At 39.8% G+C, this 16,872-nt stretch overlaps 1 protein-coding gene and 1 non-coding gene across 2 annotated transcripts in view; both read left to right on the top strand.

The window, feature by feature from the left end:
- Nucleotides 1–16,872, top strand: part of BARX2 (BARX homeobox 2) — a 60,822-nt gene that overhangs the window by 33,641 nt on the left and 10,309 nt on the right. The window contains exon 2 of the mRNA XM_006915184.1: nt 13,866–14,166. Within this exon, the coding sequence (XP_006915246.1) occupies nt 13,866–14,166 (301 nt within the window). The remainder of the gene's footprint in view (nt 1–13,865; nt 14,167–16,872) is intronic.
- TRNAV-UAC lies at nt 7,375–7,447 on the top strand. The gene has a single exon. It is a non-coding gene; the product is annotated as a tRNA-Val (tRNA).

The raw sequence follows: 16,872 nt of genomic DNA, 5'->3' as shown, positions 1-16,872 counted from the left end.
ATGTACCTCGACTGTCTGGAACACTGGAACATCAGATAGGAAAGTCCCTGGTAATTGTGTTTTAACGTTTTAGAAGGCAGGATGATGTAATCAAAGAGCATGGTCAAGAAACAAACAGATTTCTGTTCAGGTCCCAGATATGAGCCCTAGTCATCGGATACCTTTGTGAGGAGTAAAAGAGGTGTGTTGTGTGCACGTGTGTGCACAAGTGCATGCGTAAAGTCTAGCCCATGGTGGTGCTCAAAGGTTTCCTTCCTTTGTCCCCTCATCTGTCCATTACCTTGAGATTATGGGTGGATTTAAGAGACACAAAATTTATTTAGTGGCTTGGTGAGCCTCTTCTTTTGACGCTTCATAAAGCCCTTACCACAGGGTGAGTTGTTGTTGTTGTTATTATTATTATTATTATTATTATTATTATTATTATTGTTATTAATTTAACAAATAAATCATTGCCAATATTATAGGCCAGGTTGTAATATAATCAAAGATTTATCCTTTTTTCCTCCTCTCTCCTCTCTTTCAAAATATGTATTAACCCTATTTAGGAGAAATTTCCAAGCAGAAGTCTTTCGGATTAACTGGTAATATATCACATTATTAGCTGTGCATCTCTTATACACTCAAGCTTCCTAAAATAAATGACTATAGCCATTATGGAAAACAGTATAGAGGTTCCTCAGAAAATTAAAACTATAATCACCATATAACCCAGTAGTCCTGCTTCTGATTTATATCTAAAGAAATAAAAAGAGATATCTGCACCCCCATGTTCATTACAACATTATTCACAGTAATCAAGACATGGAAACAACCTAAGTGTCCATTGAAAGATGAGTGAGTAAAGAAAATGTGATAAAGATATCACATATATACATGCCTTATATTATTCAGCTTTAAAAAAGAAGGAAATCCTGCCATTTGTGATAACATGGATGGACTTAGAGGACATTATATTAAGTGAATCACAGAAAAATAAATACTGCAACTTTTATATGTGCAGCCTAAAAACGTTGAACTCATAGAAACAGAGTAGAAGAGTGGTTAATGGAGAGCCAAGGGGTGGAGGAAAAGAGGAAATGTTGGTTAAAGGGTACACACTTTCAGTTACAAGATAAATAAGTTCTGGAGACCTAACGTACAGCATGGTGACTATAGTTAACAATAATGTACTGTTTACCTAAAATTCGCTAAGAGAGTGGATCTTAAGGATTCTCATTACAAAAAAGGCAATTATATGAGATGATGGCTATGCTAATTAGTTTGATTGTGGTAATCATTTTACAATGTATACATAGATCATCATGTTTTATACCTTAAATATATACAATTTTTTTCAATTATGCTTCAGTAAAGTTGAAAAAAAATAAAAAAAGAAATTGCAAAAGCCCAGAAATTTCCAAGGTAATATTTACCTTATCTTCTCAGAGTAAACGAGTTAACCGTAAAAAAATAGGCTATATGAAGGAGGAAAATAAGCATCTGGGGCCAAACGGTGCTCAGCATTTTGGTGGCTCTTGCCTAGAAAGGCAACACAGTGACTTGAACAGAATATTTGGCGTTACCTCTTGAGGTTGAGCTCTGGTCCTAGTTCAGACATTGGCTTTCTGTGTGTGTGACTTTGTTTAATAACCTCTACTTCGTCCACCAAAGGCTGGGTTAGAAAAAAGAATCTCTGTGTTCTGTTATTCATGGTGTCTGTCATTCTCTATAAATCACAAAGCCCCCAAATCTTAATTTTGCTTGCTGATTTATGCAAAGGTAGTCTTTTGCCTTTGGTAGTTATGATCGGAGTCATCTGTAGGGATATCAGATGAGTAAATAGTTTATAACTGTGCTTCCTTGTGAACTGAGAAGATTTCATAGTGCTGAGCAAGTTTGCATGCATGCATTAATATTCTTGTTCTTAGCACACTCTAATTCAGCTGACATTTGTTCAGTTGACATCATGTGCAAATTATGGGAAATACACTGTGGGAGATACAATGCAAAGACTTCACGATTGAGTTGAGAGACATAAGAGACACACACAGTCTTTCGTGCAATAGTGCTCATATCATTGCATCTTGGTACCAAAAAGGGACAGTTAAAAACCATATAACTTCACCATTTACAGAGGAGGAAAATTTAGAGAATGAGAAACTTCCTTGTGGACTGAGGGCTAAGCAGACTTAATGTCATTAAAGTTAGAGCAGATCTTAATAGACAGTATTTGGCTCAGTGCAGGGAAGGAGAAAGTCTTCTAGCTGTGGGGAGCAAATGCCTTTGGTTCTGGTTGGCCATTGGAGTACCATGGCTCACATGATTCACGTTCATTGTGTTACAGAATCTCATTGCTGTTATTCCTACTGTTATCTCTTATTACTGTTATCCTTTGTCATCTACAAGAGCAAGACTCAAACATGAGTAGATGTTGATGTCTGTTGTATGCTTTTCCCAATACTGTTTGAGGATACACTAGCTGTCATTTGATCTTAATGGCTTGAGGAGAAGAGAAAGGGAGAGGAGCCCTTTCATTCTATCCAACAAGGTTCTTCCATGAAATACAGAGCTTCTCTTTCTTCCTCTTTTTCATAGGGTAGATTCCTCCAAAGTTTGAGTCCTCTGGCAACATAGTTCTGTGTCTCCTGACATCATCAGCTGCATAACCTTTAAGGGCAAACTTTTATCAGAAAATAACGGGATATCAAGAAGAAACTGTAGAAGTCAAATGACTGCATGATACTGAGACATTCCAAGGAAAATGTTTGGATTATGCCAATCATCACAGCAAAGGAAAATATTCTGATCATTGTCCATATTTTGGGGGGCTTTAGCAGACACTGGTTTGTTTGAGAGTGCTCTCGATTAATGACTTGCCTTTCTGTTGCAGCAGAGAACTCTTCTCATTTGACCCCACTCAGCAGAACCCATTTTAATATCAGAAGTTCTTTAGGTATTCTTCAGGAAAGCCAAAATGCCTTTTCATCTATTTTTCTCTACTCCTGTGACTTTTGTTTATTTATTTATTTTTTACATTTAATATTTGGCAAATTTGTATACTTTTACCTGTTCCTCTTTATTCTCTACTTGTTTCTGATTGGAATCTCAACTAACCTCATCCTTCGAATCTGAGTTTAAATGACACCCTTTCAGGAGAATCCAGACCACCTATACATACCCTGAACTACTTCTTTCTTAACTGTCTGCCATCCTGGCCAGACCATATGCCAGGCAAGGATCTGGTCTGTTGCGTGCACTGTTTTATCCCCAGTTCTTGGCATAGTGTCTCCACTAGATATTCCATCATTTGTTAAATTGAATTAAATTTTTATTCTCTTTTATTCTACTTTGTAATAATTTGCAACTAAAGGCAAGATAGAGAATATATTTCAGCTGGGATTAGAATGTGTAGAGAGAAAAAAGGAAATTAAATTGAATTTAGAAAATTACATTTTGGCCTAAGAAGTTCTGAGTTTGGCTGATGAGTCTCCTTCTGGGTAATCAAGAGCTTGCCTGTGGACCCACAAAGCCACTTGTAGAAAGGTAATCTCTTGTGGTTTTTTTCTAGAAACTTTGCCCAGTGCCCTGATGTTATGCTCATTTTCCCAGCCTGCCTGGTGGATATTCCTATACCAGGAAGACAGGTCTAGAAATGTCAGAGAAGGGGAGAAGTTTCCAAAGTTACGTCAAAGAATTTGCTAGTGAGTAACCTTGTTGAAAGTTGATCATTCTTGAAATTTTATTTGGCCATTTTAATTGATCCTGTATTCCTTTGCTTGTGCTATAATCTCTGTCTTGTTTATAGGTTCTGTTTCCTTTTCCATCCCTGTTGATGAAGATGTATACCAAGGCTCAGCTCTTCATCTTCTGTTGTTCTTAAGTCTTTTCTTCTTGGGAGATGAATTCTACTCTCAACCCTTAATCTCTGGTTCTGTGAAAATCTACATTCCCATCTCAGAGCCCTTCTGGGGGGCACCAATTTGTGACTCTCCCTGCCTGTTAGGTGTCATCACTTGGGTGTCTGATTGTTATCTCAAACTAATACACTTTTCTAAGCCTTATTTTTTTTTACTCCCAAAACATTTTCATATAGCAGAGGTGCCCTGATTTCAACAGTTACCACTAGAGTCTTTGAATCTTCCTATGCTTTTCTATATGTATGCCCTTCCTCTCCCACCCTGATCTAGTGGTTCTCCAGAGCCTGTTGGTTCTTCTTTGTTAGTGCCTCTGGAATCCATCCCTTCTTTTCCCCACATAACCCAGATCCTCCTCTTTTCACAGCTAGACACTATACTCTCTAGAGTAATCTGTCCTGAATTTCTATGGTTTGTATGTCACTCAGGATTTGCTATGTTCTCCTTTGTTTTCTTATTGACCTTTTATTTTAATGTCTCATTTCCCCAATTAGATAATTAGCTTCCTGAGGGCAGAGATGAAGAATTGTTTCTCTTCCTGTCTTTAGCAGTTAGCACAGTGCTAAGTAGAGTTCACTGATGATGGTGACATTGAAGTAGAGGATTCTTCCTGGGCAGCTTTGTACAGACTCTGTCGCTGTGACAACAGGACATTAACTCAAAATTGTGAAGCACAAGATATGAGGCAAAGGGATGAATTAGTATAGCACAAGAAAGCAGTGTTGTAACTTCTTAGTGAGTAGAGGTATCTCTAAAATATGGAATATTAGTGCTTTTTGAGTGAAAAAAATTAGTGCCTTTTTGGTGTAATTCTTTATTGTTTGAAAATATTTTTTTCATAATTATTATTCAATGTTATTCTTTAACAAGCTTGTGGAAAAGTATTATTATTGCCATTTTACAGAAGAGAAAACAGAAGCTTGTGAGTAGAGTTTGATCAGAGCCACAGAGGGCAAAGGTGTCAGAACCACAGGTCCAGCCCTAATCTTCTGATTTCAGGTAAAATTAGTTCAAGCAGGGCATGGAGTTAAACACTAGGAAGAGGCGCTTTTCGATTTTGTCCTAAAGGAGTTGGCAGTCTAGTGAGCAATAGATAGGTAAACAGATTATAAGATTTGGATTAAGTAAGGGTGAGTAAGGACACAAACAAAATGTTGTGGGCGCATGAAGGTAGGAGTGATTAATTCGATCTTTGTACTGAACAACAGCTGCTCTGGGAAGCTTTCCGTCAGTGAGTGATTATGAGGTGTGGAGGAAAGCAGGTGTGGGTGTATGTAGAAAGCAGAATGGCCAGGAAGAGAAAGACAGTGCCATTTCCAGTGTGTTCTTGGCTGAGCAAAATGTGGAGTGGTGATGGCTAGAGGGTGGTGATGACCACACTGGGGTGGTATGGCATTTTAGGCAGGATCGGGGGGGATCCATAAACCTATCTGTCAGGCTAGCTTATTTGATTTCACTTAACTCCCAGTGTAGTCTGGTGTTTTTGTGGGCATCTACAGTTTTGATGTCATTGCAGGTTGAATGTGATAAGAATGAGCTTGTCTCTGCAAAATCAAGACTCTGAAAAGATGCCGTGATGATGCAATTAGCCTACCAGGGTTGCCCTGATGTCCTCTGCTTATTTCCCAAACTTTATTCATTTTTCCAAATCCCTAAAATATTGTCTTCCTGCTCCATCCCTTTATTTTCAACCTTCTTAAGTTTTTAAATTTAATTAGATGCTTATTCCAGAGTCTACGTATGGCAGTCTCATGTGGATTTTGGAATAAATTTATTCCATATGTTTCTAGCTCATTTATAGTTAATTCATCAAAATATTCTCCTTCTTTAATGAGATAGTTAATGGCTAAGACGTTTTGTAAGCCTTTGAGTTGGCCTCTTAAAACAGTTTCTCTTTTCTTTAGTCATACAAAGCCATAACCTGTAAAGACTGTATCTATTTCATTAACTCTTTCTGGGCTAGAAACTTAGTGTATCACTAAGTTGAAAGGCCACTCAGAGCCTCTTTATATTTCCTTTCCTCCCTTTGTTCCCTTCTTTTCCCTGCTTACAGATGATCCATATAGATAAATAATGACTGAACTTTCATGTCTGGTCACCAGTTACCCATAGCTCGGCCTTTCCTCAGTCCCCTTTCAGCATAAGGCAGGACAAATTAATTTTAACCCCATATATCTGTTTTCCCTGCCATTTAAAAAAATTGACCCGAGTCCATCTTGTGTCCCAGCAGCCTCATCCTCCTTTGCTGATGCTTAACCTTGGGAAGGGCTTCAGGACTCTTATGCCGTTTTGTGCATTTTTTGATACAGATCTGCAAAACCAAAGCAGTTATTTCTGGAGTCCTGATAGTTGTAGGGGGAAGTCTGGCCAGTTGACTCTCCCACTGATTTCTTTTAGCTCTCTTATTGTTGTCAGTCTCAGCCTATAGCTGTAAGGGCGTTTGAAGGCCTCCATTTGTCAAAGAAAAACTGGCAGATTCTGATGTTGAATCTTTCTTTGCACACGAATACACAGATGATAAGAACATACACATCCATAGTTCACAGGTAGGTCTGCTTTCTTGGTGAGACAATTCATCTATTCTAATTTGGCACCCCTCACAGAGTATCAGGCAACAAAAGTGAAAGAAAGAAAGGAAAGGGAACTAAATGGCCAGTGGCCACTTGACATACCTTACAATAAACTATAAGAGAGAACTATTATTAGCCTTACTTTTAGAGGAGAGAACTGAAACTAAGAAAGTTTTGGTAACCTGCTTAAAGTCACTCCATGAGTCACTGGTAGAGATTGTATTCTTCCCACTACTCAAAATTACCAGGCGATTTGCAGGAATATGAGCCTATGGGAATAATTTGGTGTGAGTGATTTTATGACTTTTCACAGGAAGCAGCCGGAGCTACCCATTTGTTCCACTGAGTCTCACTTTCAGGTTGCTGAATACATCTGCACCCATGTCTTTGTGTATGTGTGTTGCTTGTGTCCCTCTGAAGCTTTCTGCAGATACATAGGTCACAGATTCCTAGAACATAAATCAGGCAAGCAGGCAGCTTAGAGATTCTTATCCACTCAGACCTTTGGCCCTCACTGTGTCAACCGGAAATGTGAGTACAGAGAGTCCATTTGAGGACTGGTATGTAGGAGGAATGGAAGAGAAGCCCACAGGAGGTTTATAGGAGCAAAAACCATTCTTCAGGGATTCTGCTTTAAAGTTGAAGTACAGCTATAGCTGGAGGGGACTGGCTTCTGCAGTGAAGGACTTAAAGTGAGGAGATGTGCCTGCACTTGGTCCAAGCATGTTCACATCCAGGAACTTACAGACAGTTTCAGAATCAGTGCAATGGAAAATGCTCTACTTACCCTACCAAATGACCCACATCTCACCAAACTCCCTGGCATGCCCCTTTGCATCAGTCTACCACTAATGTTCTTAAGTTTTCTAATCCAAAAATAAATTCTCAAGAAGGCCAGACAGGGATGTGGTTCCATAGTGTAGTGGTTAGCATGTCTGCTTTACACGCAGAAGGTCCTGGGTTCGTGCCCCAGTGGAACCATGGTCCATGGTCTATGGCCATGCAACCCCGAACAAGCCCGATCTTGTCTGATCTCAGAAGCTAAGCAGGGTCAGGCCTGGTTAGTACTTGGATAGGAGACCACCTAGGAAGACCAGATTCTGTAGGCATAAAAAAAAAAAGCCAGACATTTGGCAAGGAACTATTCTAGGTATACAATACACATAGTTATGTGATAGCTATCCTACAGGAAAACACTGGTTACGGGGATTGGTTGCAGGAAAAAACAACTATTAGAAAATATATTAATTGTGATTATGTTTACACTCCTTTTGTCAACCAAAAAAAATGTTTGTTTAAATAACGTCTTTGATTTATTACAGTCATTACTCCCTCTCAGTAGCAAATAATGTGCTCGAATGTCACAAGTATACGTACATGATCCAGGAGTAACAGGCAGCTGTATTCAGTGAACATTTTCACATAGTGACAATTCTCAGGAAAAGAGAAAGATATAATTATTGTGGTGTTATACATTATCTGCCACCTCAGTAACCAAAGAACCCCCTAATGTATACACTAATTTATAAAATTTCGCCTATTTTTTAATTTCATGAAAACATAAATATACGGTTGGACTATCTCGTAATACTTTTATGTAAATATGAAATGGGGGTGTGCAAATGCTTTGTGAAATTAAAGCTTTGGGTCAGTGCTGGTTTGTCTGAAGCCAAATCATAAATTAAAACAAGAAAAGACAGCAAGCAGCTGACTAAAGTGTATTTTGTCTCACTTTTCTGTGCCCCATTGGTTTGCCCTTCAGGAGACTCAGTGCTTTGCAGATACACATGACCCACCCTGACTCCCATTCCAGCCATGCTTGTTCCTCCATAACCCTGCATACACATATCACATACCAAAAATTCACAATTACTGCAATTACATTTATTTATGGTTGTCACCCTCCTGAAACCCCCCAAACACTGGTCAGCATCACAGTGGTCTTGTGTGTGTACCCCCAGCATCAGAAGGTACTCTCAGGTGGTAGGAGAAATTGCAGTTTAGTCACTGAATTTGCATCAAGACATTGGGTCATGGGTCCTGAAACTTTAGACTTTAGTGAAGGATGTTGCCTTCAATCACTATCATTCATCAGAAGGTTTTTTTTTTTAAATGAAAGTTTTAATTAGGTTTAACTTTTATGGGACCAAATTGAATAAATATCCAAAAGCCATTTAAAAATAACAGTAATTGCTTTCACCCCACAAGAGGACAGGTCATCAAAAGAATCATCTTTCCCTGAATTAAACTATAAGGTTAATGTAACTCTAATCACGTTTTAAGTGGGATTTGCTTTTTCAGAGACTAACAAGTTGATTTTAAAATTCCACCGGAAAAATAAATTAATGACAATGGCCAGAAAAATTTTGTAAAAATAAAAAAAAGGGGGGAGACTTGTTCTACTCAGTAACAAAACTCTCTAAAAAATCCACAATGATGAAGTGGAGTGGTCCTATAATAGGCTCATATATTAGTGCCATAGAACAGAACACAGTCCAGAAACAGACACATGTATATATAATATAACCCAACTATTTCTAGGGCCCCATATGGCCCAGTATATGTACAGAATTATATTCAAAGAACAGAAATCTGACCAAGGAATCTTGAACATGAAGATCTTTAGTTTTTCTTAAGGGAGGATATTCATGGATTTTATACAGTATACCCCCTAAAATGATTTTCAGAAATCCTTTTTAAGTAGCTTTCACTCTCCCCAGTGTTGCAGATTCATGGCAGCCTCTAAAACTCTGACCTCTCTCTGATCCACGTGGTTTCCTAGCTCTCACCTCCCCCAAGCCCTTCTTCCTCTCACACCCACACCTTCATGTGGCAGCACCACAGTTGCCTTCCCTAGTTGTGACCACCCCCTCAGAGGCAGCCTTTGAGAAGGGTAGTACTTTTCCAAGTTCGGCTGCTTTTCTACAGAGAGGGAGATTCTCAGAATTCTGGTGACTAAAATTCCCTAGCAGACTCCTAGAATTCTGATGAACAAAAAATTTCCCAACTTCATTTCTCTGGGAAGTTACTGTATCTTAAAACTGGCATTTTAAATTACTGGACTAGTCAATATGTGGTTTTGTGATTGTTTGCTATCTATTTAGAAAAAAAACAAGGTGATATTTATATTTTACAAAATGAACACTTTATAACTATGTTTGTCAATAGATTAGCATACATGTTACTATATTTGGAACGTAGGTACATGTGTGTACATAGGAACAGTTACGAAATTTATCTCTAAGATTTGAGATTGAAAGCAGTGAAAGGAGACTTTTACTTTATATATTTCTGAATTGTTTTAAATTTCTTTTATAATAAATTGTGTTACTTTGGTAATAAAAACAAAATTGCGGTTAAAACTTGACATTTTTGTTTTTGTTTAATAAATTTATTTTAAATTTATATTTGGTAAAAATATACTATTTTAGTGTACAATTATGAGCTTTGACAGATGCATAAAGTTGTATAATCACTACTACAATGCAGATACAAAACAGTCTCATCACTTCACCCACCCCGTCCCTGTTTCATTGTGTCTCTGCTTTGTAGTCAAATTCTTCCCCTACCCTTAAATCTGGCAGCCACTGCTCTCTTCTCCATCTCTGGTGTTGCCTTTTTCAGAATGTTAGATAAATGGTCTTATACAGCCCTTTGAGTCTGGCTTCTTTTATTTAGCACAGTGCATTTGAGATTCATCCATGATGTTGCATGTATCAGTAGTTTGTTTCTTTTTTATTCCTGAATTATATTCTACTGTATATATGTACCACAGTTTATCCATCCATCCCAAGCTGAGGGATATTTGGATCATATCTAGTTTTTGGTAATTACTAATAATATCATTATAAACATTTGTGTGTAGGTTGTTGCATTTCCTTTTCACTTGGTTTAATACCTAGGAGAAAGGATTGCTTGGTTATATGGTAAAATACAGTTTAACTTTATAAGAAACTACCAAGCTGCTTTCCAAAAAGGCTATATATCCTTTTGCATTCCCATCAGCAATGTATGAGAGTTCTAGCTGCTCTGCATCCTCGTCAGCACTTGATATTGTCAGCTTATAAAAAATGTTCCCACCTAATCTTGTTCTTAGCCCAGTCTTTCCCATCTTAGTAAATAGCACTGTCATTCCTTTAGTTGCTAAGGCCAAAAACCCAGGCCTCACATGGCCACTGTCTCTCATTCAGCCCTTCAACAAGTTCTTTCAACGCTAAATGTAAAGTGCACCCTGAATCTGCCCACCTCTCCTTACTGCATCTGCTACCTTTCTGGCCCACTCGATAGTCACCTCTGGTCTAGCAAGGCATATTGCCTTGCCTCCTAACTTACTTCTCTGCTTCCGCATTTTTCCCTGCAGTCTTCCACACATTAGCCATAGGTAACTTAAAGACATAAATCAGACCACATCCTTCCTCAGCTCAGATCTCATCAATGGTTTTGTCATATTTTGAATAAAATTCAAATTATTTGCTCTAGCCTACAAGACCCTATATGATCTGACTGGAGCAGAGTTCTCCAAATTTTTGTTTCCTATGATTTTTTAACCCTTGCTCACTTTGCCTTTTTGCTATTCTTTGATCACAAGCTTGTTCCCACTTCAGGGCTTTGCATGAGTTGTTTCTGTGCCTGGGGTGCTTATTCTTCCTTGTATCTTCACAAGGCTCTCCTCTCCACTGAGTCACTTACCTGCCAAAATGTCACCTTTTCCATAGAGTCCTTCCCTTGACTCACCTATCTAAAATACCTGCCCATCTTCACAGTCTGCTATCTTTGTCTTCATATAATTTATCACTACCCAGCATTATATATTTATTTCTTTGTTTGTTGTTATCTACCTCCCTGACTGAAATGTAAGCCCTGTGAAGGTTGGACTTTATTCACTGCTGTATCTCCAGCTTCTAAATCAGAGTACAGCCTATAGTACATGCTCACTGAATATTTATGGCAAGATTGAATACAGGATTAGATTAATACATGTAGATTCCCTTTCACTTGTTTTGAACCTACTCCTTCTCTAGAAGGAATCACTGTTAATAGTTTGATGACTTCCTGATTTCTTCTAAAAATGCATTCATAAAGGCAGACACACATGCAGATTTTAAAAAAAGATAATGCAAATTGTTCTATACCTCAATATTCTCTCAATAATGTATTTTAGATATTTTCTCATGTTAGTTTATGTGTAGTTTACCTATCAGTTCATATTGATTATTCTTTTAACAGTTACATTGTAGTCTATACTATAGATGTACCACAATTTACTTAACCATTTTGCTGTTGATAGATATGTGGGTTATTTCCCCCTTTCCACTATTGTAAACAAGGCTGCAGTGAATATGCTTGTACATAAATCTTTGTGCACCTAGCAAATAGGTCTCAAATTGTGGAATTGTTTCATCAATAATTTGCTTAATTTGTCCTTCTCAAAGATAATACTGTTTTACACACTCACCAACAATATGAGTACCCATTTCCTCATATTCTTGCTAAAATTAAATATTACCACTGTTCCAAAATATTTTTCAATTTTAGGCAAAAAATTATTTAACTAAAGACAAAGTGGAAATTCTGGTGATTAACACCTTAGCTAGCCACTTCCTATATTGATAGGCTCTTAGGTTTCCAGATTATAAGTTAGCCTCCTTAATAAAGAAAGATAATTTCTTTTGAAAGACGTGGTGGGATTAAAGGAGTAAAGTGATGATTTGAGATGAAAAGCATCTTATGCCTGTGTAAGAAACTTTCAGATACTTTTTTCAAGAAGTGGTATTTCATAATGTATACTGGTAGATCCAAAACCATTGGCTCAGATATCCTTATTTTCTTGCTTTAAAATATCATTCCCAGATGCTTTTTTCCTTTCTTAAAAAGAATGCACAACACAAAATCTCAAGTGTTAACATTGGCTGGAGAGTTACTGGAAGTCGTAGCTCTTGGTGATTTATTATTTAACAACTTTGTGGTTGCTACTAAGCCAGACTAGAACTACAGTCAAAGAACAAAAGAAGTCATCTGTTTTAATAACTATGACAGAGTCCAAAACAGAAGCATAGGCATGAATAAGAAGAGAAACGCCAACTCAGAGAGTGAACACAAGTAGCACCTGGTGCTTTGTGATGTTGGTTGGTTTTAATCCAGAACCATTGTGAGTGTCATTGGCTCAGGTTCTTGCTTTGCCCTTGTAGTGAGTTGTCAGGGCTGGGCTGAGTCCCAGAGGGCAGCCCCTGAGTCTTCTCAATTTTTGTCAGATATCAAGATGGGTTTGGAATGAGAGGTGCTTTCGTGGCATCAGTTGTTAGAGTTTGAAGGATTCTTCAAAATGATCTACTTTTACTCAGTATACAAATGACAAAACTGAGACCCAGAGAGAGAAAATGATTTATATAGGTAATGGTCAGGACATTTTAAACTTGTACTGTTGAATCATGAGAGGGAAGAGCTATTTTACTTGAACTTTAAAGACATAACAGAGTCTTGGACAGAAAAGTACTCTTGCTTTGAAATTCCTAAAGCAGGAGCGGCACATAACTAATATGTCTGCTACCATACTCCCCTCCCCTGCATGCCCATGGCAGACGATGTTAGTCAACCTCAGTCATCTTCCCTCAGCCAAGCTCTAACCCAGTCTGAGAATCCTCCTTAACACAGTGCTCAAGGCAGCTAGTAATGATGTGTCTGAGTTTTCATGTGAATTAAAGTCATGTTTTTCCCCTTGTCTCAACGATGTATCCATGTGATTCGACATGTGGTGATAAGAGCACTGGACTTCAAGCCGGAAGAACTTGGTTTGATTCCTGAATCTGCTTGTTCCAAGATCTTAGCAAGTCACTCAGCTTTTATGGGACTGTTTCCTTGTGTCTGAAATGAGAGAGTTGAATTAAATAGCCTTTAAGCATCCTTCCAGCTCTGAAAAATGTTATGATTCAAGGTATAGACCTCTCAAGAGGCATTCATAGTTACAACCATGTAGTTTTATAAAGTCCACGGGTGGCTTTCAGGTAGTTCATATATTACAACCTATTTTGAATTTCTTAAGTATGTGTTTCTAGCCTTTTCTTACCACTCCTTTTCATATGCTCAGTCCCATATCTCGGAAACCAGAATTTAAGGTTTCAAAAGGGAGAGAAAGGGAAAAGATTCACTTAAAACCAGAGGAACATCTTCTTGGCCATGTGGAACTGGAATGTTCTCACACACCAGGCTGAGCAAATCAGTATTTCCTGCCCATCCAGCCATTATAGGTCTTGAGTTGCTTCTTCTTTCCTTTCCTTAATTTATACCTCTATGGTCTGGAAGCCCCACCAGTTTGTCAGTCTCAGCAAGTGGTCTTCTGAGGGGCCTCTGGCCTCTTTCCACCCCATTCTCTGTGTGACCTGCCTCCCTGTTTGTCTTTCAGGCCCTGCTTCCCTCCGGGCTTATCCTCTCCTGTCAGTGATCACCCGACAGCCCACAGTCATCTCCCACTTGGTCCCTGCCACCCCAGGAATCTCCCAGGCACTGTCCCACCACCCAGCTGCTGAGGCTGCTTCTGCTGAGGCCCCAGGTGGTGAGGCTCTAGGCAGCAGCGAGTCGGAGACGGAGCAGCCCACGCCCCGGCAAAAGAAGCCCCGTCGGAGTCGCACCATCTTCACTGAGCTTCAGCTCATGGGCCTGGAGAAGAAATTCCAGAAGCAGAAGTATTTGTCCACTCCAGACAGGTGAGGACATGGAGATGGGCCTGTCTGCAGTTAAGGCCCCCGAGACTTCTTTTGCTTTCAGTGAAGGATGTATATGCAGGATACTACGGCAGGAATCTATTCCTTGGCTCACATCCATCATCTTAGCCTTGGTTTAACAGAACCCAGCCCGCATGAATTCATCACACTTGGCCCCATAAGAGACTGAATGTTGGTGAATTTTTACTCCTCACTCTCTCTCCATATTTTACCTACTCCAATGTAGAAAACAAGGTCAAGTTTAGTAAATAGTTGCCAGGCTCTCAGTTGGGGTGCAGGCTTGGTTTTAAATGCCATTTACACTTACGATCAAATGCAATGGGACTAGATCTGGAATTTGAATCCATGATCTCAGTCTACTCCCCACTCTCCAGCACCTGGCTGGCCTGGTCTGCTGCCTGGCATTTGATGCATAGGCTGGATTGATCGTGTTGAGGGGCTGTCAGATGTCCTGGTGAATTTGATGGATATCAAGTCAGAACCACTTGGCTGAGACTGAGGAGGACCTGGATGAGATCCCCTTCTTTAAACCCTTTTGAGATCCAGATGAGGGTGTCTGTGACCCCTTCTTTACTCAGTCTTCAGTACCTCACCCCCTTTCTTTAATTTAGTATCTTAACTGCAAAATATGCAAGAGTGTGTGTGTCTATTTTGTTCCTCAAACTCACTCTGGAGATGGCTGAGTTCATCGTGATCCTATTTTTATTGGGAGGGTTTTTCAGGCCCCTTTTCTCTTCTTTGCTCACTGCCTTGTCTACATCAGTTTTGACCCCAGTGCTGTTAAAGAGAAAGGGAAGGAAACTCAAATGCATTTCTTAAGCTATTTAGTAGCTATTTGATAAAAATTTAAGTGAGAGAGGAGTCTGCAAATCACTGACTAAAAGAGAATTTGTTAATTGATTCAATTAAGTGCCCATCAGCTGTTAGCTAAGGGTCTTCTGTGCCAGGCACTGTGGCAGGAATTATGGCCCATAAAGTAGTAGACAGGAGTCTTACTCTCTGTGAAATTATGGGTAAGGAAGTGACTGCAATATTATAACACGGTGAGCTGGGTGCTGGTGCTGATATGTGACTGAGGGCAGTAGGAGCACAGAGATATTGCTGAATGTGTTAGTGGGGCTAGGAAAGGCATCTCAGAGGAGGAAACATTTAAGAAGAGCTTTGATTCAAAGATGGCGAGGGAATGCCATCCATAAGCGCAGAAGCATGCTCACTGGGCACGTTGAGGGAACTGCAAGTGGTCGGGACATCTCTAGTTTAAGGTGTGAGTCGGGGCCTGGTGGAAGATGAGGCTGTGGAGGTGGGAAGACCTCATATGCCTGGCCAAAGGATGTGCACTTTGTTGTTTAGGCTGTCCATCAGCAGCCATTAAGAGCTGGAAGCGACATGATTTTAGGTCTTGAGTTGCTTCTTCTTTCCCTTCCTTCGTTTATGCCTCTTTATGATCTGTGACAGATTTACATTTTAGAATTCTTGCATTGGTGGCACCATAAATGATTGATTATAGAGGGAAGAGATGGAGCAGGGGCACCAGGGAGTCCAGGGACAGTCACTGAAGACCTGAATGAAGGTGGTGATAGTGGGAATGGAGAGGAGAGAATGGACTGGAGAGTAATTTTGAAGATGAAATGAATAGGATTGACATTGCCATGTGGAAGAGAAACAGGAATTGAGATTTTTGTGGTTCCTCAATTGAACTGCTAGGTAAATAGGGATACTTTTAGCTGAAGTTGGAAGGCTGAGGACAGAGTGGATTTTGCAGATAAAGAGTGAATTTTGTTTTGGACATGGGCATTTGGGGTGCCTGTAGGGGGGCAATGGAGACAAGTTTGTAAATTGGGGATCTCTAGGTTTCATATAGCTATTTTGATACTCCCAGCCTGTGATGAAGAGCCTTATGGACTTGGCCAGCTGCGTGGAGTCAGCACCATTATTTATGAATTGTGCGGTGGTATGTTGAAAGGGCTTCAGTGTGCATGAGTAAAATTTTGGGCTTATTTTCTAGAAGTCAGAATTTTTAAAGAGAAATATTAGTTCCTAATAAACCTCTTGGGGCTTTCTGATACCTGCCTAGGCACCTCTCAGGTGACCTAGACAGGATTGATTCATTTGCCTAGGGAGGAGGACACCATTTGGCTGGCATCGAAGCTGCCGCCTTAACCTGCCTTCTCAGATGTTCCTCACCTCTGTACGTGACCAGGGCCATGAGCACTCTCTCCTCCCACAGCTCTCTCCCTCTTCCTCATTGTTTGTTTCTGTGGTTTCCTAGGAGACCCCACTTAAGCGAATACGCAGGGAAGTGAGAATTTGTAACGGTGGCAGGTAATGAGAGAAAGCTGATGACAGTGAAATGTGTTTCTGTAGCCAGAGTGAGTCAAGGGTGCATTTTTCCCAAGTGAGCTAACACCATTTGGTAACAGTGGCAGAGCTGTGAACTGAACCTTCCATTGACAAATGCACCTGATGGCCTCAGGTGAACTGGGTTGGGCGAAGGCACAGTAAGAGCCCAGGAGGACCTGTCTCCAGGGAGGCCTGGGAGATAGGAAGTCTTGGGGGATTGTCCCCATGTTCTTGGTTCTTAATGAATGGCTGCTTGGGAAGCAATGCTTTTAGTGGGGAGAGCTGAGTGCTATTGGCACTGGGAATTTATTAGCTTGTCTGTTAATTGCCTTCAATAAAACTGTCAGC

Source organism: Pteropus alecto, unplaced genomic scaffold (assembly GCF_000325575.1).
Source record: "Pteropus alecto unplaced genomic scaffold, ASM32557v1 scaffold135, whole genome shotgun sequence".
Classification (NCBI taxonomy): Eukaryota; Metazoa; Chordata; class Mammalia; order Chiroptera; family Pteropodidae; genus Pteropus; species Pteropus alecto.
This window is presented reverse-complemented; position numbering and strand designations above follow the sequence as displayed.